Source organism: Gracilinanus agilis, chromosome 3 (genome assembly GCF_016433145.1).
Source record: "Gracilinanus agilis isolate LMUSP501 chromosome 3, AgileGrace, whole genome shotgun sequence".
Taxonomy (NCBI): Eukaryota; Metazoa; Chordata; class Mammalia; order Didelphimorphia; family Didelphidae; genus Gracilinanus; species Gracilinanus agilis.
The window spans coordinates 456328301-456353926 of NC_058132.1; the positions used below are offsets into that span (position 1 = coordinate 456328301).

Genomic DNA, 25626 nt, shown 5'->3' on the forward strand with positions numbered 1-25626 from the left:
AAATACTTTTAGTGCTTGAAGGTAACTATTTAAAGCTGGCTTATGAATTTTCCCAGAGTTAGATACTGATTTAATATATATTTTAAATATATGTGTGTATGCATATAAATATACACCATATGCATGTGCACATACTATTATGTGTATGTGTACACACACACACAGACACATTATACTATATCACAAAAGAGAAGATTTCAGCTAGGATTCCTTGTAAATACCATTCAATATTTTCCCTGAATAAATCAGACAAAGCCAAAACAGTCAAATTGAATAAGGTTAGAAAATAGGTAGTAGTCAAATTCAGGATTTTGAATCCACTGCCCTGTGATATCCAAGTTAGTTATTGAAGATCAGTGAAGAAAGAAATAAACGGACATTAGAAAAAAATCCCAGGGAATAAGAACTCAGAAAAAGTCCTTTAAAAAATCAGCAACAATTTTAAATAATTATCCTAGCACCTCACACATAACATTTACTGATTAAGGCCTTAGGAGATGGAATGATAATTAGGTGGTATAAATGGATTAACTGCTTTTATTCTTTTATCATCAGCATGGTGGCCTCTTGGAGCCAAACTCCTTGCCTTATTTATCTTGGCCCCTTTAGCCTTTCCTCTATCGGTTTTTGTCCTCTATCTCACATCTATTCTTTTCCTTCTATTTTGGTTTTGGCCTCCATTCCTTCTTTTCTAAGAACAGCATAGCATAGTGAATAGATATCATTGGCATTATTTGTTTTCCAAGATCTGAGACCCAAAGATGTGAGTAAATTGCATGATGTTAATGATTTTAAAAGTACATGAGTGTTCTTTATTCATGGAGAACTAAAACAGAGTCAGGCTAAATGCCTTTTGTGGAGATCCTAGATAAACTTTTATTAACAATGAATGGTAGCAAGGGGCCTTTATTTATTATCTCAAAACTCCGAACAGTTATATGCCAGAATCATTTAAAGCAACCATGATGATTTAGCTTGAAGAGGAGATTAAAGGGGAACATTATCATTTTTGTTGTTTTGTTGTTAAGTCATTTGTGACTGTATTGGGGTTTTTTTTTGACAAAGATACTAGGGCCGTTTGGCATTTCCTTCTTCAGCTTATTTTCACAAGAGAGGAAACTGAGGCAAACAGGATTAAATGACTTGCCCGTACTAGCACACAGCTAGTAATTGGGGCCAGATTTGAACTCAGGAAGATGAATCTTCCTGACTCCAGGCCTGACATTCTATTCATTGTGCTACCTAATTGCTCAGCTCTGCCACATGGAGAGAGGTTTTCAAGTATTGTTCCTTCCTGAAAAGCTAGAGGAAGGAAGACGCTATGGGTTCATCTGAAGTACTTTCCATTAAGGAAGGAAAGATGAGGAATCTCTGTTAAATCAGCATATGGATGCATTTCCATACCTTTAAGGGATTAAGATTTATTCCGTTAAGATAGAAATATCATTCAGGAAGAGTAATGGATCTTACTGATAGTTTTTACTTAAGAATTTTTATTATTTTTATTAGGTGGGAATCTGGATGCTCTGAGACTGTGGGAAGGAGTAGTTCCATGAATTGAGGGGGAGAAGCTTTGATTTCAGGTTGACCGTCTCTTGACATACATAGTTATAATTTTCTCCTTGATAATTTTTGATTCTTTATATCTTATCTGGAAGAAGTTAAGATATTTGAAATTATCACCTTTATTCACTAGTTTAAGGTGATCTCAAAACTTTCCATCTCTTTCTGATCCAAATCTCATGACCATTTCCTCAATCTTCATCCTTTTTGACATTTCTCTAGCTTTTGACATGATTGATCTCTCTTTTCTCCTAGGTACTTTTTCCCCTCTAGATTTTCATAATGCTTTTCTATCCTGATTCTTTTTCTATGTCGCTGATTAGTCCTTCTCAGTATACTTTGCTGAATCTTCCTCCAGGATGTGACCACTCACTATAGTTATATTCCAAAGTACATCCTGGGGCCTTATCTCTACCTTCTGTGTTATTTCAGTAATCTCATCAACTCTTATGGATTCAGTTATCTCTTTGTAGGTGATTCTCAGAACCATTTATCCACCCTGACCTTCTTCCTGGCCTCCAGACTCACATCATGATCTCAAAGTAGATGTCCTACAGAAATATTAAACTCAACATGACCAAAATGGAAACAATTTTTTCCTTCCCAACATTCCCCTCTTTACAATTTTTCTATTAGAACACTGTAATCCTCTGAATCATCCAGAATGGTAACTTTAGTGTCATCCTCAGCTCCTTTCTCTCACATTCACCCCAAATATCCAATCTGTTGCCAAATCTTGTTCTCACCTTCACGTGTTCCCTTCTTTCCACTCATATAACCTGCTATTGCAGGCCCTGGTACACTCAATGCCGCAGTAGCCTTCTAATTGGTCTCCTTGCCTGAAATCTCTCCCCACTCCCTCTATCCTCCACTTAGCTAACTAAGAGATCTTTCTAAAGCATTGGCTTAACCATGTCACCTTTTCTTAAACTTCAATGACTTCCTATTTTCAAGATCAAATAGAGAAATCCTCTTTTTGCCTGTTAAAGTGCTTTACAACTTTACCCTTTTCTATTTTTCCAGTATTCTAAAAGTAAGATCCAGCAATACTGACCTTCTTCCTGTTTCTTACACATGACCTTTCATTTCCTGACTCCCTGACTTTTCTAAAATTAATTAATTAATTTCTTTGTTTATTACATTTTTTTGGATACCTTCCATCCCTGGAATGGGCTCCCTTATCTTTTAAATACTTTTACCTTCTCTATTAGAATTGATACAAAGTATTAGTACCAAGGCAGAAGAGTGGTAAGGGCTAGATAATTGGGGTTAAGTGACTTGTCGAGGGTCACACAGAGAGGAAGTATCTGACACAAGGTTTGAACCCAGAACCTTCTATCTCCAGACCTAGTTCTCTATCTACTGAACCACCAAGCTACAACTTCCTTTAATACCTTCATCTGGTTTCCATAGCTTCTTTCAAGTGTCTCTTCAAATCCTACCTCGTACAACAGACTCTTCCCAATCCTACCCATTGTTAATGCCTGCTCTCTGAGATTGTCTCCAGTTTACACTGAATATATCTTGTGTGGACATAGCTGTTTCCATGTTGTCTCTCCCATGTCAGCTTCTTGAGGGACATATTTGTTTCTTTCTGTGTATTCTCAGGTCATAGCACAATGCCTAGCACATGATAAGTGCTTAATAAATGCTTGTTGACTGACCAAAACAATGACATCTAAACAAGAGCCACATTGTAGAGAATTTCAAATACAAAATTGGGATAAGGAACTTATATTTTATTTAAAGGTAGAAGGGAGCCATTGAAGGCTTTTCAGTTGGAGAGATAACATGGTGATTTTTGTGTTCCAGAAATATCAGCTAGGTAGTTTGTGGATGATATATTAGACAAAGGACAGATTGGAAGTAATGAGACCAATTAAGACATCATTGGAGGAATCCAGGTGAGAGGTAATAAACTAAAATGGAGGAAAATGGATAGATGCAAGAAATGTTCTGGAGGTAGAGTTAATTTAGCAAAGAAGAGTCAAAGATCACTTTATTTAACAAAGAAGGGTCTAACATGAATGACTAGAAGAATTGTGGTGCCATAAATAGAAATGGGAACATTTGGAAAAAGAATAAGTTTCCAGGGGAAATGAGAGTTTCATTTTGTATATGTTGACTTTGATATGTACTTATAGGACATCCAGGTGGGGATGACCAATAGGCAGTTGATAATGCAGGAATTAAATTCAAGGGATACTGGATTGGGATCATGTATCTTCTGGAGTTAGCAACATAGGGATGATAATTAAACCTGTTTTAGCTGAGATTCACCAAGGGACAGAGTATAGAGAAAGAATACGGAAGTTAAAATAGAGCCTTAGCAGACACACTTACCCAGACAAGAGGAAGATTTGCAAAGGAGACTAAGAAGGAATGGGTCAGACAGGTAGGAGGAGGACCAAGAGAAAGTCATGTCACAGAAGCCATCCAGGAAGAGGCAGAGGTTGACATCAGAAACTACAAAAAGGTCAAGAATGGTGAAGACTGAAAAATATCTTAGGTGTTCTGAGCATGCACCAAACTCCCAATATATCTTGACAGCATTGGATCCAGATCTATGTTTCTGTGAGCCTCCTTGCTCCCAATATAACTACAAGAGTTCTTTGTATTTCCTTAGCTTTTAAACCCTTAATTCCCAAACGCAGGCTAATTTCTCCTCTTCTACAGGAGGTCCTATAGTACACCCCCATAATTATTTTACTTTATCCTAAACTGAAGTTCATAAATTCAAATATAATTCTCAGGCACTATCTTCTTAGCTGATTTTCTTTTATTCATTGTTAGAATGGCTTTGAAAACTTAATAAAGAAGCATTGTATCAAACCAAATTTCATTTTATCTTGCATATGAAGATTAATATTTGCGCTAGCGCAAATATCAGCAGAGTGCTAATGGTTTTTTCCTATGGGATCTTATCTTTACTAAATAATTTCCCACACAATAGCTACATTCATTTTCCCACAAAAATCTCTTTAAAGATTATAATAAATATGATCAGATGGAGCTAGTGGAGATTTAAAATGATCCAGTTGGCAATTAGGTACATTTAAGGCAATGGAATAACAAATTAGCTGATTTAGACTTGGACTAATTATGTAATTGTGAGTTAATGGATGGTCAGAAGGCTTAATGGTATGTTTTAGACCTTTCATTATTTATTATACAGCTGCTAGCCTTTGTGTGGTTGCAGATGTATTATTTTGCGTAGAGGAGGGGCACTTGCCATTTATTTGGCAGAAATATTCCTGAAACATATGTAGTACATCTTCAGCAAAGACACTAACTCAGCCAGTGAAGTAATTAGATTAGTTTCACAATTAGCTTTTCTCTCATTCTGTTTGTGGGCTGGTAGTCCAGATTCACTTGTTTTCAATTCCCTCACTGTTTCTTAATCCCTCTTAAAATAACAGCAAACATTTATATAATACTTCAGGGTTTACAAAGTATTTTTTAATATTATCTCATTCAGTGCTCCCCCACATTTCAATGAGTTGGACACTATAGCTGTCATTACTGGCATTTTATGGGAAAGAAAAATAAGTTACACAAGTTAAATGACTCAGTCATAGAAGAAAGAAAATAAGCATTTATTAAGCTCTTTCTCTATGCTAGACACTGTGCTGAGCATTCTATAGATGGTCATCTATGATACTCACAACAACTCAGTGTTATTATTATCCCTATTTTATAGTTGAGGAAACCGAGGCAGCAGAGGTTTCATAAGTTGTCTAATAAGAGTCTGAGGCTGACTTTGAACTCAAGACTTCCTGACTCTAAGCCCAGCTCCTTACCCACTGTACCACCTTGGTGCCTGATAGTCACATATCTGGTGAAATGTGAATTAGGGTGATATTTGAGCCTATTTTTCTTTTGTCACCAAAGCCATTCCCTTATGCCTTACTGCTTAGCATATGCCACCCCCTTCCTCTAGTTCTTCCCCCGAGAAAGTTTAAAAATAGGGATAATACATGATAAGTGTTTGGCTAGGTGGCATAATAAATAGAGTGCCAAGTCTGAAGTAAGAAAGACTTGTCTTCCTGAGTTCAAATCCAGCCTCAGATATTGACTAGCTTTAGGATCCTGGGCAAGTCATTTTAACCCTGTTTGACTCAGTTTACTCATATGTAAAAAGAACTGGAGAAGAAAATGGCAAAGAGCTCCAGTACTCTGCCAAGAAAACCCCAAATGGGGTCTCAAGAGTCAGACGCTGCTGAAACGACTGAACAAAAGCAAATGATAATTACTTAATAAAGCAGCTATGTGTAAAATGCATATCACAAATATGGAGTAAACACAGTCGTCTAAGATATCACAAAGTAACTGGCCTATAAGGTTTAACATTTCCAATTTTTATATGCTTTGTCAGGTTAAATAGAAATTTACAATGTTTTCTATCATTTTCTAGCTTTTCTCACATATTAAATCACTATCACTCTGCCAAAGAGTTGCCTGCCTTCTCTTTGAAATTGAAATATAAGATGTATCCTTCCCACACTTATATTTGGCACCAAGGACGAAAACTAATCTCTTCCCCTTCTTATCATGTTTATTTTAAATATTCAAAGTTTTAGCAGTTGATGGTCCATTATTAGAAAGGGAAGGAACAGTATCTATCTATGGTAAAGGATACTTGACGATTTCATAAATGCTAGTAGGAATGACCACTTAGAGAAATTTTAAAGTTACTTTAAAATATCAATGAAGTTGTGCAGTTGGGTGGCTAGATGGATAGAGAGCCAGGCCTAGAGATGAGAGGTCCTGAATTCAAATGTGACCTAAGATATCTCCTGGTTCTGTGATCCTAGGCAAGTCACTTGACCCCATTGCCTAGCCCTTACTCTATGTTGCCTTGGAATCATTTTTTTTTTTTTTTTTTTTTTTTTATCCTGGGACTCCATTCTAGGAGCATAGGGCCACAACCAGTAGGCAATGGGTCCCACAGTCGCTCAGGGTCACCCAGCTGGGAAGTGTCTGAGCCCGGATTTGAACCTAGGACCTTTCATCTCTAGGCCTGGCTCTCAATCCACTGAGCTAGCCCAGCTGCCCCTACTTTAGGTTGCAGTTTCTTTAGCAGATGTAGTTTTCTTTTTTACAGGGTGGGGCTGCTAGCCCCACGCCCAACCCTCCTCCTTTTTCATCCAGCCTAGGGACCATCCTTGGCCCAGGAGTGGTAAGGGTGGGCAATAGGGGTCAAGTGACTTGCCCAAGGTCACACAGCTGGAAGTGTCCAAGGCCGGACTTGAACCTAGGACCTCCAGTCTCTAGGCCTGGCTCTCAATCCACTGAGCCACCCAGCTGCCCCCACCCAGACAGAAGGTAAGGATTTTTTTAAAAAAGCAATAAAGTAGAGTAGCTGGGTAACTGAGTGGTTTTAGAGCCAGGCTTGGAAACAGGAGGTTGAAGGTTCAGATCTGGCCTCAGACACTTCCTGACTGTGTAACCTTGGGCAAGTCACTTGACCCTTATTGCCTAGCCCTTATTGTTCTTCTGCCTTGTAACCAATATGTAGTATTTATTCTAAGACAGAAGGTAAGGGTTTAAAAAAAATTAGTGAAGTAGGGTGGCTAGTTGGCTCAGTGGATAAAGAGCCAGGCCTAGAGATGAGAGGTACTGAGTTCAAATCTGGCCTCTGGGCAAATCATTTAACCCCAGTTGTCTAGCTCTTACCACTCTTCTGCCTTGGAACCAACACTTAGTATCACTTCTAAGAGAGGAGAGAAAGATTTTTTTAATCAATTAAGTATCTAGAATTGAGATTTAGTCATTTTGGTGGGGAAGGGACCTCTTTACTTCATTTCCCCTCAAACCTTGTGATTATTAACATGGACAATAGTGGGTGGTGTATGCTCCAAGACTCTTGAGTAGAGCAGGGGAACATACTAGACAACTATTTTACCCCTCCCTGCCTTCCAATAATAATTCTAGCAAACTGTGGAAAGGAAGAAGCTGCAGATGATATCAGGGATTGATGTGGAAGTCTGAGAGGTAAGACTTTAAGAGTTGCTGGTAGAACCAGTTTTACTATTTGAGAAACTTTGAGCTAATAAAGAGCCAGAAAGAGCTCATCTGTAGAATGTTTTTTTAAAATAGTGCCTCCTGACCTTATAGGACTCTTGAGTCATCCTTGGGTGCTGTTTAGGGCTTTTGCTTTTACTGAGGCTTTCAGAAAGGCAACTCCATATAAACTATGTTGAAGTCTTCTAAGAGATGTTAGAAAGACATATATCCTGGTTATAGGTATTGGGGTCAGGGAATGAGATATCTGTTTTATCTCATTTATTCCTGTTCTTTTTTGTAATTTGTTCTTATTTCTGTTGACTCTAGGAAAATGATATAAAAACAGAATTACAAAGGGTAGACTGTACCCCTATGGAACCAAAATTTAGAGGGTTCAAAAAATAGAACACATGTGCCTCTTTAGTAGTATAGAAACTAAATTTAGAATCCCTGTATTAAAACTAGAAAAAACAATTGGTTAAGTTGCCAGAATCACTTCTACAATGAATCTTCCTTCTCTTTAATTGTATTGGTCTTATTCCCTTATATCTTCTTCATATAATGACTATGAGGACCATTTTGTATTGTTTACCCCAAGCCCCCAAATTACTAATTACTGTTCTTAGGGGAGGCTTATTCTAGGCCAACAAGTCAACATAAGGATAAGAGAGATCATCTCAAGTCTGGACTTTTGTAGTAGACTTCTGATTGGTTTCTCTACCCCAAGTGTCCCCCCTCTTCAGTTCATCCTCCATTTGGCTTGTGTTCTTAATGCACAAGTCTGGTCATGTCAACCCACTATTCATTAAAATCCAGTGGCTCCTCATCATGCCCAGGATCAAATTTAAAGTCCTGTTTGGATTTTCAAAGCCTTTTATAACTTGGACTCCTCCTCATTTACTGCCTTTTGTGTAATCTATAATCTAGTGACACTAGCCTCTTTACTATTCTACTCACCCTGACACTCGATGACCTGATTCTAGGCACTTTCACTGCCTTGTCCCCCATGCTGGGAATTCTCTTTGTTATCTCCATCTCTTGACTTCTTTAGTTTCCTTAAAATTCCACCTTTTCCAAGAAGGCTTTTCCAATCCCCCCTTGATGCTAATGCCTTCCCTCTTTTAATTATCTCCATTTCATCCTATGTATATCTTATGTGTATGTTGTTTCGCCTGTTATACTGGGAATTCCTTGAAAGGAGGGACTATCTTTCACCTTTCATTGTATCCTAACACTTAGCACAGTGCCTGGCACATAGGAGACTAAATACATGTTCATTGTTGCCTGACTAAGGGAGATCTTTGAGGAATATACTCAGAAATGAAAAGGTATATCATAATGCAACCTGAGTAGAATTTATTTTTACTGAGAATATACAATTCTTTGTAAAAAGAATTAACTTTTGCCTTATAAAAAGAATTAACAATTTTACAATGGGGTACCTAGGTGGCTCAGTGGATAGAAAGCCAGACCTAGAGATAGGAGGTCCTGGGTTCAAATCTGGATCCAGACATTTCTGAGCCATGGGAAAACAGGGCAAATCACAACCTCTAGTTGCCTCGTTCTTACCACTCTTCTGCCTTGGAACAGATACTTAAAAGACATGAGGTAAGGATTTTTAAAATTTTATATATGTTATATGCAACATAGTTTTTTGGTCCTTTTTTCATTGTTGTAGTGTTACCCCTTAGCTGAGTCACACAATAATAAAACCCATAATGTTGACATTCTCAGTGAATCAAAAGAACTATTTTCATATTTGTTATGGTATACACAAGGAATTCTTTAATCTCTCCCTACCTGACCATTCCCTAAACCTAAGGATCTAGGAACTGCTTCAGACATTATTTCCAAAATCTCTTAGGACTTTCTTTGAGGTCTGGTATCTGATACCATAGTTACCTACCATAACTCACTAAGCAATGGGTCATAGCATTTCTGAATGCGAGGGTGGGTCCTAAAGAGAACAAAATCAAAATTGACCTTTAATAATCCTGACAAGATTTCTAAAAGCCTATGAATCTCTATGATGAAAGCCATTATTATAGTTTTGACATGTGAAGCTGGCTTCAAGTCACTTAATGTCCAGGAAGTGTAGTTATTATTATAAAAGCATAAACATTCAGAATGTTAAGAAGGGAGTTCTTATCCATTGAAAGAGAAGAAGAAACAATGACAAAGAGAAGGAATTTTCCTTTGCTGCACTCATAACCAAACTCCCTATTCCATTCCTTGGGGTCAGCCTCGAGGCCACAGGGTTTCCATGTGGTAGTGATTTCTGTTCTTAATTAGGATCACATTTACAAATAAAACTGGAGGAAGGAAGCAAACATGTCAAGGGTATCAAATGAAAGCCCGGGGGAGTAGGAAATCTTTTTTGAAGGAAATAAGGTAAAGGTAATTGTCAATTCTGAACTAATCCATTTTATAACCTCCATTGGATGTGGTCCTCATTTTGTCATACTGAGAGCCATTACAGTTTTATTCTTAAGACATTTGGAGAAAGAGTGATAAGGTTTTTTCCCCCATCTGGAGGCACTCCTGTTGGCTAAAAGGCAGACAAAATTTCCTCTCAAACTCTTTTGTGAAGTAATTCATTGCTCTGCTACTAAAGGGTTCAACTTTATGAAACCTGAAACATCCTGAGAAGCTAGAAGTGAGAGGGAAAGGGATTAAATGAAATAGGAAGGTCAGGAAAGATGACTGATGTATTGAGGAAGCAAAAAGAAGAGTTGAAGGGACAGAGTTGGAATAAATGTAAAGTAAAAAAGATTGCTTCTTTGCCCCTTGTGGTCCCAAATATATCACCCTGTTCTTGTTTCTGTACAACTCTAGCCTAAAAAGTCAAATGGAAATTTTTTAAATTGAAGGCCAGGGGAATGGCTCTGACTCTGCCTTATCTCTAGCTTTCCCTCAAAATAATAGAATCCCCAGAGGCCCAGAAATGGAAGAGACCTCAGAGAGGTCATTTAATCTAATCCATTTCCCTACATTATCCATATCCCATTATATGGATCTAGTGGCTGTCAAGGCTTTTTTCTTTTTTCAGAGGCTTCTAGTTAGAGGGGATTCCTGCCTCCAAAGGCAAACCATTTCTGTTCTTGAATAAACATAATTGTTAAAAAGTTTTCCCTTGCATTTACCCTAAATCTATCTCTGTGCAATCTCTACCTATTAGTTTCTCCCTTTTATAGACAAACGGAAACTATCTCACCCTTCTTCCTCATAATAACCTTTTAAATATTTGATAAGAACCATCATATGCTTCCCAAAGCTTGCTCTTCTCCAATTTAAGCATTTCTAGCTCCGTTAGTTAATTCTTACCTGGCATGATCTTTTGGTCTTTTGCCATCCTGATTGCTTTTCTTAGAACTCTTTCCAGTTGATCAATGGCTACCCTACGACTTTGTACCTAGAATGCCTTTTTTTCTTCTTCAGTTCAACTACAACTAACATTTACAGAGTACATTGTCTGCAAGATTCTTTACATAAATTATCTTATTTGATCCTCACAACAACCTTATAAGGTATATGCTATTATATCACCATTTTACAGACAGGTTTACCTGTCATCCCACAGGAAGGATCTGAGACAGTATTCTAACTCAAATCTTCTTGTCTAATGTTCTATTTATTATGTGCCTACTAGTTTTACCTTATGTCCTAGCCTCACTTTCCTCATATTTAAATTGAGAAAATTAGAAATGTGATTCTAATTATGATCCTAATTGGAAGATTATGTGCTAGCTAGATTCTGGTAGAGCTACAATGATGGAAAATTAGTTTTTTCTCTTCCTTCCCTTGCTTTCCCTTCTCTTCCTTCCTCTTTTTTTCATTCTCTCTATTCCTATCCCCTCTTATCTTACCACCAATCCCCCACTGAAAAATATAATAAATAAAACAAAGTCCTTGTAGCAAATATGCATAATTAAGCAAAATAAATTCCTACATTGCATATGTTCATAAATATATATCTTATTCTTCATCTTGAGTCCATCACCTCTCTGTTAGAAGATGAGTGCTCTGTCATCATAGTTGGTCATTGCTTTGATCAGAGTTCCTAAATCTTTCAAAGTTGTTTTCCTTTTATAATGTTCTTAATATTGTATAAATTATTCTCCCGATTCTGCTCACTTCACACAGTGTCAGCTTATGTACCAGTCTTCTCTTGTTTCTTTGAAACTGTTCATTTCATCATTTCTTAAAATGCAATAACTTTCTACTTCACTTATGAATTTATATGTCATCATTTAGCTATTCTTCAATAGATGAGCACCTTCTTGGTTTTTAATTCTTTGCTACTGCAAAATTACAGTATTCTATTATGCTGTACTGTGAGAACTAAATAGCACCATGTTAAAAATTGAACAAAAAAAGCCTGGACTATCACAGTAGATGTCTGATTTCTCCCCTCTTTAGTTCATCCTCCACTGAGAATTTATGATCAGCTTTTATAATGCTAATAACACTAGAACTTGCTATTATGTACCTACAAAGATTGTTATAAAGGCAGCATGTTTAAAATACTGTTACATGGGCACAATCAAATGTAATGGACTTCTCTACTAGTAGCAATGCAATGATACAGGACAATTCTGAGGGACTTCTAAGAAAGAATGTTATCCACACCTAGAGGAAGAACTGTGGGAGTAGAAACACAGAAAAAAAATATTTCCTTGATCACATGGTCAGATGAGGATATGATTCGGGGATGTAGACTCTAAATGATCACTCTATTGCAAATATTAATAATATGAAATAGGTCTTGATCAATGATACATGTAAAACTTAGTTGAATTGCTATGGAAAGGTGGAGGGAGAAGATGAGGGGAAAGAATATGAATTGTGTAACTACTTATTTTTAATAAATAAAATAAAATACTATAACATGTAAAATCTATGTCAGATGGCTTGCCATCTTGGGGCATGGGTGAGGGCAGCAAGATAAGAAGGGAGGGAAGGTCAGAAGAAGGAAAATAATTCAGAACTCGAAACTAAAAAATGAATGTTAAAAAATTTCTTTTTACATGTAGTAGGGGGAAAATAAAATATAATTTAAAAATAAATAAATGAAACACTGTATTAATATGATGGATTATCACAATCATTATCACTATTGATACCACACTGGAGGTAGTAATGTATAAAATCCATAGTCCTGTATTTTGCCAGGGGGAGAGAGGTTTCTTATACAAAGTAAGTATCCAACATTTTTGTGAATAATACCTTTGATTTTCTGAAGATAATTTAAAATTTTTTCCTTGAGCAATCTTAAGCGCTTCCTCAAGCAATGGTTAGGATTCCTAGGGAAAGGGGATCATCAGGAGATTAGACAGAAAATTAAATAAAAGTGCATCTTACTTTCCTTGTGTGCTGACCTTGATGGTCATTTGTGATTTGAGTTCTGCAGATTTATTGCTAATTTAAGCTCCACATGCTTTTGCCATCAGTGGGTTTTCTGGTTTCATTTATGCAGCCACACAGGGATATTCTTTTCTGTTCTTTGAAAGTTTATAGAGGGAACTTGAATGATTGTAAACCATGTGAAAGCCACCTACCAGGCAATTTCAAAGCCCATTGCTTTAACACATCCAATATTGAAAGAAAAGGGGAAATTATTTGACACACAGAATTATTTGTAACCCTCTATGCTTAACTCTCACCATTCCCAGCATACTTGAACACATGCACTCTTTAAAACAATTTCTTCTCATTATGAACTTCACAAACATCGGTAAACATGAAACCTTTTTTTTAAAAAACCTAGAAAATTATATATGAAATCATGAATCTTTATTACATACAGCTGCTTGGAGGTTTTTTAAAGTATGTAATAGATTTAGACTATTAGCTCCAAAGCTGCCTTACTTGACTGTGACTCTCTTGGAATGTCATCTCTTCTTTTCTAAACAATTTTAAAATGTTTCACCAAGGCTCTTTTTTTGAGTATCACTGTGACAATCCTTCATCTCCGCTCCTAACTGTCCTCACTCCCTAATAAAACCCTGAATTATAACACATAAGCATAGTCCCATTAGTCCCATTTACACTAAAATCCCTTCTTTGGGGCCACTTCCTACTCTGTAGAAGGTCAGTTGACCCCTTCTCCTGAAGCAGAATGAGTGTTTCCTCTAAGCACCAAAATCCTTGTGGATTATATCCACATATTTATCTACATTTATACAATATTTCTCTTTCCCCATAAATGTCTTTTTTTAAAAAAATCTTTACCTTGTTTTGGAATTGATACTACAAATTGGTTCTAAAGCAGAAGAACAGTAAGGGCTAGGCAACAGGGATTAAGTAGCTTGCCAAGGGTCATACAGCTAGGAAGTGTCTATGACCACATTTGAACTCAGGACATCCTGTCTCCAGGCCTGGCTTTCTATCCACTGAACCACCTAGCTGCCCCCATTCCCTATGACCATGTTCTTCAGTGGGATCCCCTCCCACTGATGAAATAAGATTTCTTTTTTTCTTTCTCCCTCTGTTTCTGTACCCTTCCTGAGAATCCACAGGATTTATTTTCCCTTCATTTCAACCTTTGACTTGATTAGGGTACATCATTTATTTCCCTCTGTCTTTTTCCCTCCCTTTTCCCTTTCTGCCCTCCCAATCTACAATTTGATCCTACTAAAAACACTATTGGGCAAAAGTATGGTGGTGTGAGTTTTCATCTATGATGCTTCAGGTTTGTTTCTCCAATGTCACTTCTATTTAACTTCCTCTTTCACACTTATATTCTTGAAGACTTAAAAAAAGAAGTCTCTTAATGGTCTCTCATAATTTTGTCATCATTGTAATTGTTGTTCACCCGAGAGGTGTACTTTCTTCTTTTAGTGGTTTCTTTTAGTGCCTGACCCTGCCACCCCTTAATTTATTTTGTTGTCTATGCTTGCCTTGTATTTGCTTTGCTGTCTTTGTTTATATTTCTTGTGTTTCTGCCTGGGGATATTGCGAAGCAAACAATTTGCTGAAGTTTGGTTTTCTTTGAAGGGCTGATTCCAATACCTCTTTTTTATTCAACATCCATATATGTGTGTGTGTGTGTGTGTGTGTGTGTGTGTGTGTGTGTGTGTGTGTGTGTGTATGTATATATAAATTAACCCTTACCTTCCGCGTTGAAGTCAATACTATGTATTGGCTCCAAGGCAGAAGAATGGTAAGAGCTAGGCAATGTGGGTTAAGTGACTTGCCCAGGGTCACACAGCTGGGAAGTGTCTGAGGCCAGATTTGAACCTAGGACCTCCCGTCTCTAGGTCTGGCTCTCAATCCACTGAGCTACCCAGCTACCCCCCAACATCCATATATTTTCAGTAATGGTCAGATTCAGTTTTTCAGAGTATGTCACCTTGGATTGCATCTTTGAGTGCCTTAGCTTTTTAGAACAGATTATTTCATTCCCTCCTGTGGTTTCTGTTGAGTGTATAATAGTCTCGTGTTATTCAAATTTCCTTTCCTTTATATTTGAAGGTCTATTCTCCTGGTTGCTTGCAAAATTTATTGTTTGTCATTAGAATTCATCTCATTTGTGCTTATGATTGTTACTTCTTGTATTTCTCTTTTATTCTCTTGTGCATTTTATTCTTTGTGGCACTTGTCTACTTATTTACTGAGAAGAAACTAGTAAAAAAGAAAGAATTTGGTTTAATACTAGTAATTTATAATTGAAGTAGTCTACTCCCTCTCTTCTGACTCTATGTTTTCCAACATGGTCCAGGCTTCATATGTGGGTTCTTACACCTTCTTTCTTTCCTTTTATAACTTGTATTAAGATTCACCCTTCAAAAGTGAAGTTTGATTTCTTTTATCTATTCCCTCCCTGACCCATTCCCTGACTGAGTTTAATGTTTTCCTGTGCCAAAACGTGGGTATGGATGTGTTTGTGGATGTGTGTATTTCATCTTCTTTTGGTTCCCATATGAATGTAAACATGGGGTAGCCCCTCCTTCTACAACATCCTCTAGTGTGTGGGCAAGATGAAGTACTGCACCTGGTGGGAATGATGAGGCCACTGCCAGGGGCTCTCACGTTAAATGGAGGATCCCAGAGGAGCTCTCCAATGTCTACTCTCTGCCTTCTCCATTTAGAAGGAGGTAGGCGCCTCAAGGGCAAGGGGTACTGAGGAGGTGTGAGTTTCAGAGGTGATATAATCTTGCAGGAAGTTGAGTTTTCTGGAGACCCAAAAGACTAAGAGAGCAGCCAACTGGGAAAAAAAATAAGAGACAAGTTAAGTTTTGATCAGTAAATGTTTGTTGTATTTAATCCACAGCCAATCATTCTAGATAACAGTGTACTGGATAATTCATTTTATTAAATTATTACTTGCATCCAAGCCACTAACAAAAGAATAAAAAATTGTACCCTAAAACAGGCAGAGTTCTAGCTTTTTGAGCTCTAATTTATTGACACAGATCTTCACAGTTTTATACTGACAGAGACACACACAAGTTCTAGGTGACCTTTTGATGTATTTTTATTAGCTTTTGAACCCAAAAGACCCTTTTGGTATTCTTATAGCTTTCCAACTAAATGAACTGTTTAAGAGAATAATTATGGCAAGGTGGGCCCCAGGATGATGAGGAAATTCAAAGGGGTGGGGAAAAGTTGGTAATTTCCAGATGTTAAAATGAATAGATGATTAGGTCTACAGTTCAGACAAAGGAAGAGTTATTTAGCTCCTGTTGGAATGAACTTTGTTTTGTGTCTCTCTCATTGTACTTAAGATATTCCATCTTGTATTTCATTTACTTTATTTATTTCATGTACATTATTATTTAATTATGGTTATTATGAAATGAATTTTATCACTGGTGTGGTGATACATGTTTCACAAAATATTCTTCACGCAACTGAGTAAAGATCAAGAAAGCAAATATTTGAAATGTAAGGATAACAAACAAATTTGTGAATTGAGATTCTCTTGATGTATCTGTTATGATTAGTGATCTTTTGTTAGCTTAACTAAGCATTTATACCCTAAGAACAGGTGTCACTATGTTAAAATGTTGATTAACTTTGGCATTTGTAAAATTAAAATACATTTGAAAAAATATATATTTTTTTTTAATTTCCTCTTCATAATACACAAATAAAGTCAGGAAAAGAATCTGCGAAAGTCAGACTAAGAAGGTTTTCAGCATCTAAATATGTATGCATTCCATTCTTTGAAAAAGGGAGAAAAACCCTGGGCCTGAGGTCAAATTAGTAGATGCCAAAAGAAAAACATATACATATTTTAGCTACAGGGTTGTTCTGGACAACTTGTAAAAGTGCAGTAATTAAGAAGAGTTGCTTTGGGATTTTTGTTTTTAAATATTTTTCAGTTGGAATTCATTCAAATTTTGAAATTAAAAAAATGGCACAAATAGGGGGCAGCCGGGTGGCTCAGTGGATTGAGAGCCAGGCCTAGAGATGGGAGGTCCTAGGTTCAAATCTGGCCTCAGACACTTCCCAGCTGTGTGACCCTGAGCAAGTCACTTGACCCCCATTGCCTAGCCCTTACCACTCTTCTGCCTTGGAGCCAATATACAGTATTGACTCTGAGACAGAAAGTAAGGGTTTTAAAAAAAATGGCACAATCTTTTAGTCTGTGTAGATTTATTTTCACACACACACACACACACACACACACACACACACACACACACATTCTTATTTCATTGTTCTGTTGACATATACTTTTAAGAAAATGGTTCATGGCTATTTTGATTGAAGTTTTTTGGAAATTTGTTGTGTTTTTGAAAAACAAATTAATATTTTTGAAAATAAATTTAATTAAATAATATTTACATCCTCTTAGAAGGAGGCAAAAAAGGATTTATTATCTACCACAATAAATTAAATTCAGGAAATTTTTAGGGTTCTAGATTCAAAACTAGGAGGGAACTAACTTCTTTATTTTAGAAATGTAGAAACTGAGACCCATAGATTTGCCTAAATGACTTATCCAAGATCACACAGATAGTGCCAATTTAAAAAAAATTTGTCAAATTCCTATTATGTTGAAGGCACTGTGCTGAGTCCTAAGGATATAAAAAATAAAAATGAAACAGCCTTAATGAGATTGAAGGCAATAAAGTTAAATGATTTTTTAGCTTATTTTTAAAATCTGTTATTATAGAATTACTGTGGCTACTAATTTGATGCATTAGGCAATATTCCTAGGATGGTAGAAAAAGTCTATTCATATAACCAATGTCTAAATTACCTGATATATATAATTATGCATACCCTAATTAATTTTTTATGAAAACTATACTATCATAAAAAAAATACTAACCCTTATACCTTTCTCTAGTCCAAGATTTATACTCGAACACCTACCTTATATTTGGACTTCATATTGGACCAAGGAGCCAAGCATTCCCAGCCTATTCCTGAGGGTAAGCAGTATCTTCATTGTCATATTATAATAGACTCATAGATCTAGAAATGGAAAGGACCTCAGAAATTATATACTTCAAATCTCTTATTTTACAGATGATAAACCTGAAACCCAGAAAGGATAAGTAATTTGTCTAAGGTCACACAGATAGTAGTAAATGGCAAAACTGGGATTTGAACTCATGTCTTATGAATCAAAGTTCAACATGCTTTCCATTGTATTTTCCTTCAAAGTTGGCTGGTTCTGAGCCTGGAAAAAGTTCATCAAGCATTTTGCTGCTCTGTGTATGAACAGGTGTAAGACCTTTGAAATTAAGAAAAAAACATGAGAGAACCTGTAAATTTTCTCAGAAACTAGGCTTGGTCCTACTTAATAAATGTTTCTGTCACCAGAAATCCCATTCAAGAAATGCAGGGAAGAACTGAGTGTGAGATGTTGATCTAAACCTATTCTCTCCCATATTGTTTTCCAAATTTCCCAGCAGTTTTTGTCAAATAGTGGATTTTTGTCCCAAAAGTTGGGCTCTTTGGGTTTATCATACACTGTCTTGCTGATGTCACTTACCCCAAGTCTATTCCACTGATCCTCCCTTTTGTCTTTTAGCCACTATCATATTGTTTTGATGACTGCTGCTTTATAGTATAGTTTAATATCTAGTACTGCTAGGCCCCCTTCCTTCACATTTTTTTCATTATTTCCCTTGATATTCTTGATCTTTTGTTATTCCAAATGAAATTTGTTATAGTTTTTCCTAATTCAGTTAAAAAGATTTTTGGTAGTTTGTTAGGTATGGCACTAAATAGGTAAATTAATTTGGGTAGAATGGTCATTTTTATTATGTTAGCTTGTCCTACCCATGAGCAATCAATATTTTTCCAATTGTTTAGATCTAGTTTTAATTGTTTGGAAAATGTTTTGTAGTTGTTTTTGTATAATTCCTGTGTTTGTTTTGGTAGATAGATTCCTAAGAATTTTATATTGTCTAGGGTGATTTTAAATGGTGTTTCTTTCTACCTTTTGCTGCTGTGATGTGTTGGAAATATGTAGAAATGCTGATGATTCATGTGCATTTATTTTGTATCCTGCAACTTTGCTAAAGTTGTTGATTATTTCTACAAGCTTCTTAGTTGATTCTCTAGGATTTTTTAAGTAGACCATCATATCATCTGCAAAGAGCGATAGCTTAGTCTCCTCATTGCCTATTTTGATACCTTCGATTTCTTTTTCTTCTCTAATTGCTACTGCTAGTGTTTCTAGTACTATGTTAAATAATAGAGGTGATAATGGGCATCCTTGTTTCACACCTGATCTTATTGGAAATGTTTCTAATTTATCCCCATTGCATATGATGCTTGTTGATGGTTTTAGGTATATACTGTTTATTATTTTTAGGAAAGGTCCTTCTATTGGTCTTCTAATTCTAAAGAATGAATAAAAAGTCTGGCACCTTCTTTTGTTCCCCATTGCCAAGTAAACCTGTTACTAAAAAGTTTTGGTGGTAGTAAAGAATTAGAAATTGAGGAGTTACTCATTAATTGGGAGAATAGCTAAATAAGAGGTGAAATGATTATGATGGAATACAGTTATGCTATAAAAAATGACAAGCAGAATGATTTTAGAAAAATATGGAAAGATTTACATGAACTGATAGAAAGTGAAGAAAGAAGAACCAGAACTTTGTACACAATGACAGCAATATTTTTTGATGAACAACTGTGAATGACCTTGTTATTTTCAACAATGCAATATTGATCCAAGACTTTGCCAGAGACTCATTATGAAAAATGCCATCTGCCCTTAGAGAAAGAATTGATGAATTCAGACTGAAACATACTATATTTCACTTTTTTCTATTTTTTTAAATTTGTAATCACTTCCACAAAATAATTAATATGGAAAAACGTTTTACATGATTGTATGTATAAAATCGATATCAGATTACTTACTATCTCAGGAAGGGGGAAAGTGAGAGGGGAAGGAAGGAAAGAATCTGGAACTCCAACTTTAAAAATGAATGTCAAAAAATTGTTTTTACATGCAATTGGAGGAAAATAAAAATATTAAAAATAAAATTTTTAAAAGTTTTAGCAACAGGGACTATTACTGACATCCAAATAATTCAACCTAAGGAAAATTATTTCCCTTTTCCTGTGTGACTTATGTATATTTTAAAATGCTGTCAGTCTGTCAATAAACATCTATTAGTCAGCAGGTAACACAGTGGATAGAATACCAGGCCTGGAGTCGGAAAGACTCAACTTTGTGCGTTCAAATCTGGCCTCAGACACTTACTGATACTAGGCAAATCATTCAGTCTTGTTTTCTTCAGTTTTCTTATCTGTAAAAATGAGTTGGAGAAGGAAATAGCCAACCATTCCAGTAGATTTGACAAGAAGACTCTAAATGGAACTGTATAGAGTTGGACATTATAGAACAACAACAACTATTGTGCCAGGCTCTGTGCTAATTTTTAGAATGAAAGGTGGAAGACAGTTGCTGCTCTCAAGGAGCTCACAACCTAATGGCAGAGACAATGGGTAAACAACTATGTACAAATAAACTATATACAGAATAAAATGAAAATAATCTACAAAGGAAAGGCACTAGAATTAAGGGAGATTAGGAAATGCTTCCTATAAAAGGGATTTTAGCTAAGACTTTCCACCTGTTGCTTAGTAACATAGCCTATAGGGCACTTCTACTCCTAGATAACTGATGTCTCTTCATTTTTAGATAAGAAACGTTCTTTTTTAAATTTTTTATCATTATTGATAGAATTTATCTACGAGTGTCCCATACCTCTCCAATCCTCCTCACACCAAAAAAGCATCATCTGGGAGACAGATGTGTTCATATAAATTATGTCTTACATATTTTCACCTTTCAGTTCACTCTGGAGGTAAGATTCAAAATTTATTCTTCAAGAATCAAATCTGTAGTTGTGTAAGATGTTCTCTTGGTTCTATTTATTTTGATGTTTGTTTTCCCATTTAGTTCTTTCAAGGTTTTATTAAAATTATTCTGCTCAGCATTTTTATGCCACAGTAGTATTCCATCACAAGTATATACCACAATTTGTTTAGCCATTTCCAAATTGATGAGCATCCTCTCAGTTTCCAATTCTTTGCCACCACAGAGAGCTGCTACAAATATTTTGGAACATAAAGGTTCTTTTTTCTTTTTCCCTTTTATCCTTTTTTCCTTTTTAGAGGTTCCAAAAGATTATTTTTTTACTACCAAGATTAAGGCCAGGAAGAGGATTGGAATAAAGATTTAATTATTCTTAGAGCTAGGGTTCTTAACCTGGGCTTAATGAATTTTTTATTTTAGCACTTTGATAACCATATACCATGATAATTGGTTTCTTTTGCAATCGTATGAATTTTATTTTATGCACTTAAAAACATTTTTTTGCTATAGGCTAATCTATATACCATACTGCCAGAGGGGGAATGACAAAAAAAGGTTAAAAGCCCTTGTTCTAAAGTCTTATAAAAAAGGTAAAGGCAGGTAGATAGGAAGATATGAGGAAACTACTTTATTTGTCTATATCAGTTCGGAAAATGTCATTCCCTTTTTCATCCAGTTCTTAAGATACTTATGTACTAGAGAAATCTAGGTGGCTCAGCAGATAGAGAACCAGATGTAGAGATAGGAGATCTGGGTACAAATGTGGCCTCATACTCTTCCAAGCTGTGTGACCCTGGGCATATAACTTACTCCCAGTTGTTTAGCTCTTACCACTCTTTTGCCTTGGAAATGATAGCAAATATCAATTCTAAGACAGAAGGTAAGGATTTAAAAAAATTCTTGAGGTACATGCATTTCAGGTGTGAGATTGTCTACAACCTCTCTTCTTTCTGTTACCTCTCTTTCAATAATATAATAGATGACAACAAATTTGTGAATTAAGCAAACATACAAATTTCTTAGTTAATAAAAATTACAGTTTATAAATGTTCAAATAGAGTTTTGAAAGCTGTAATTAACTATCACTTTTTTTAAAAAATAGAGTCAAATCCCATTGAACTATGGATAAGGGAAGAATTTATGTTAAGAGAGAGAACAGTATGGGAAGTAAAATGGATAATTTTGATTACCTTAAATTAAAAAAGATTTTGCATAAGCAAATCCCATTTCAACAGACTCCATGGACTTCCCACATTTTGTTGTTTCAGATGATTCTTGGGACAAGCGGTCCCTAAAGCTTGGAAAGTATTTTGATATAAAGAAATGCGGTTATAGTGGTATTCTGATTCGCACATCTCTGAGCTGTGTCTAACTTTGTGTGCCAGCTTATTTAACACAAGGCACGATTATGTGGCTACCTAAATAATAGAATAGAATGCTTCCACTACATTCCATGCTATGGTTGAAAATACATTCTTTTAAGAGCCCAATAGATGAAGCATCTTCCCTTGGGAGATTTTCCTATAAATTCTTTACCCTTTTGTGTCAGGAAACAACCTTCATGATTCAGCCTAAATTTTATCTAAATTCTTTCCCATAAATAGTATTGGAATCAGTTTTTACTATCTCCCTGTTTCCTTCAGGCGAGGCACATTTGTGTTCAGTTGTGCTAATCTTGCAAAAAGCAGGTTTTGTACAAAGATCTTTGGAATGCAGTAGATTTTGGGCATTGAATCTTACTGTGCATCACTTATGAAGAATCTCATTTGTACAATCTCTGACATTTAACAGATTCTTTCATATTTGCCACACATTTTTCATTTGTTAGCTGTTAGCTTTAAAAAAAAGTGAGTAGCTGGTGTTTCCTTTGACTCTTTTCATTACTTGGATAACAATCTAATTTTTCTTGCTGAAAACTGATAAATTTATTAATTGCCAATAATAAAGAAAGAAATAATCTCTGTTTCTAGGAAAGTTTCCATTTGCTAAACTGGTCTTTCCTAGAAATACATGTTCCCTCTAGTTCTGAGACTTCTCCTTAAGTATCCCTCCATCTACTGTCTGATTGGTTCAAAGTTTGTCTGCACAGCAGTTGTTTTCTTCAGAAGGAGCATTGTTTTCCTCAGACTTTGGAAAAGGTCTCTAAGATAAGCCAGTCAGGAAAGCTGATAAAATGTTCAAGTGATTTCAACTTTGTATTTCCATGTGAATGCATAACAAATATGCAGAAACTCTGAGACTGGGGTGTGGAGGAAGACTATTTTTATGGATATCTGCAACTCTAGTTAAATAAGGAGAGAGTCTGAATGAACTCACTGTCATATTTCAGCCATGTCCAACTCTTCATGCCCTACTGGACCATGCTGTGCATGGAGTTTTCTTGGCAAATATACTGGAGTGGTTTGCCATTTCCTCCTCTACTAGATTGAGGCAAGCCCAGGGTCACACAGCTAGTAAATCTCTGAGGCTGAATTTGACTACAGGTCTTTCTGATTCCAGGCCCAACACTTAATCTCCTGAGCCATCTAGGTGCCTCTTGAATATACTATACATAATGCATAAACAAGCTCTTCTCAAAGCTCTCCCAAGTGCACTTCAATCTGTGACTTATATTTCTTTGGAGATTTTATTTCTCTCTTCACCTTGAATAAAAAAAATCTTAAATACAAGTGTTGCAAACTAAATGGTGGAGTGGTTTTCAGAAGAATACTTAGAAAGGATGGGGAGAGAAAAACAGAGAAAGGGAAAGAAAAAGAAAAGAAATTCTTATGTATTTAATTAGCATCTTTAAGTCAAACTCAATTCATTTGACTATATATTTTTAAACTTTGAATATTAAATCACAGATCCTTTCTTGAACAGGATGTGTGTTTCTATATATATAGAAACACACACATATATGTACACATATATATGTATATATCCATTTGTCTTCAGAATGGTGGCAAAACCAACCTGAGAGTTGACATAATCCAGAGAGACATTCTGTGGAATAAATATAAACATTCCTGGTTTCAATTTGAGGGCTGTAGATGCATGTTAGGACAATTAAGTCTTTCCTTAACATGCCAAAATGTAATTGTTTTTAAACAGCACATAATCAGAATACATGAATTTCATCTGTGACCTGAACAGCAGAATTTAAAGCTCAGGGATTTCACATTCTTGCCCTCGCTAGGAAAAACAAAGACCAACTCCCTAGTTTCAGTACAAAAAGCCCACAAGGCTACTGAAAATAGTTTGGAGGTGACATGGCTTTAAAAATGCCTAAGTAAACTTGGCTGGTTTAGAAACTGAATGAATCAGAAACCTAGATTAAATCTTCATAACAAACAGGTTTCTAAAAGTAAGAGGGATGTATTTGGTACAAAATGTATTTGGTAAAATCTGTGATTTATTAAAGTACATTTTTTCTGTTAATATGAAAAAGTGAAATGTTTAGTGAACCACTAAAGAATTCTCTTAATTTGAAATGTACTAAAGTTTATCATATACACACATGAATGTATATTTCTTTTTTTTAATTTTTGATTTTTAATTTTTTAAATATTTTTCCGTATTTCCATATTTCATTTTCTTTCCCTCCACTCCCACCTCCCAGATCCAATAATCATTTCCACTGGGTTATACAAATGTTATCACTTATAAATATTTCCATATTCATTTTTGGAATAGAGCAATATTTTAAAACCCAAAACCCAAATCACATATCCATATAAACAGATGATAAGTCATTTGTTTTTCTTCTGTTTCTTCTCCCGCAGTTCTTTCTCTCAATGTGGATAGCATTCTTCCTCATAAGTCCCTTGGGATTGTCTTGTATTAGCAAAGTCCATTACGTTGTATTATTCTTCAATGTTTCACTTTCAATGTACAATGTTCTCTTGGTTCTGCTCATTTCACTCTGTATCATTTCCTGGAGGTTGATCCAGTTCACATGAAATTCTTCCAGTTCATTATTCCTTTCAGCACAATAGTATTTCATCACCATCAGATACCACAATTTATTTAGCCATTCTCCAATCAAGGGCCACTCCCTCATTTTCCAATTTTTTTGCCACCACAAAGAGCACGATTATGAATATTTTTGTATAAACATATTTTCTTATTATCTCTTCAGGATACAAACTCAGCTGTGGTAGGGCTGGATTAAAGGGCAGGCAGTATTTTAAAGCCCTTTGCGTATAGTTCCAAATTGCCTTCCAAAATGGTTGGATCAGTTCACAACTCCACTAGCAATGCATTAGTGTCCCAATTTTGCCACATCCCCTCCAACACATTTATTATTTTCCTTTACTATTATATTGGCCAATCCACTAGGTGTGAGGTGATACCTCAGCATTGTTTTGATTTGCATTTCTCTAATTATGAGAGATTTAGAGCACTTTTTCATGTGTCTCTGTGAATGTATATTTCTGATTACACATTCCTTTCTCTTTCATATCCAAATGATTTCCCTCTCATGTTGATTACACCTCTGCTGCATCTCTCAAACTATCCTCTCATTCTATTCCTACTGCCACCCTTACAGCCTAGGACCAAAATACCAAAAGAACCATGTAGATTATTATTCTAGCCTCCTAATAGGTCTTTATGCCTTCTCCCTCTCCCTTTTTTAAATTCATCCTCACAACACAACCAAAATTCTCTTTCTGCCTTTAGGTTTCATATGCCTATAGACACACATGTCATTTATGGCTATCTTCAGGCCACATTCTTCCCTCGTGGAGAATTTAGGGAGCTCGGGTATTGAAATCCAT

The 25626-nt window shown here is 35.8% G+C and overlaps 1 protein-coding gene across 3 annotated transcripts in view; it reads left to right on the forward strand.

The window, feature by feature from the left end:
- The window catches only part of PIR (pirin), a 137876-nt gene that overhangs the window by 76084 nt on the left and 36166 nt on the right, over positions 1 to 25626 (forward strand). For all 3 annotated transcript variants that reach the window (XM_044670358.1, XM_044670356.1, XM_044670357.1), the window contains exon 6: positions 17870 to 17954. In XM_044670358.1, the coding sequence (XP_044526293.1) occupies positions 17870 to 17954 (85 nt within the window). The remainder of the gene's footprint in view (positions 1 to 17869; positions 17955 to 25626) is intronic.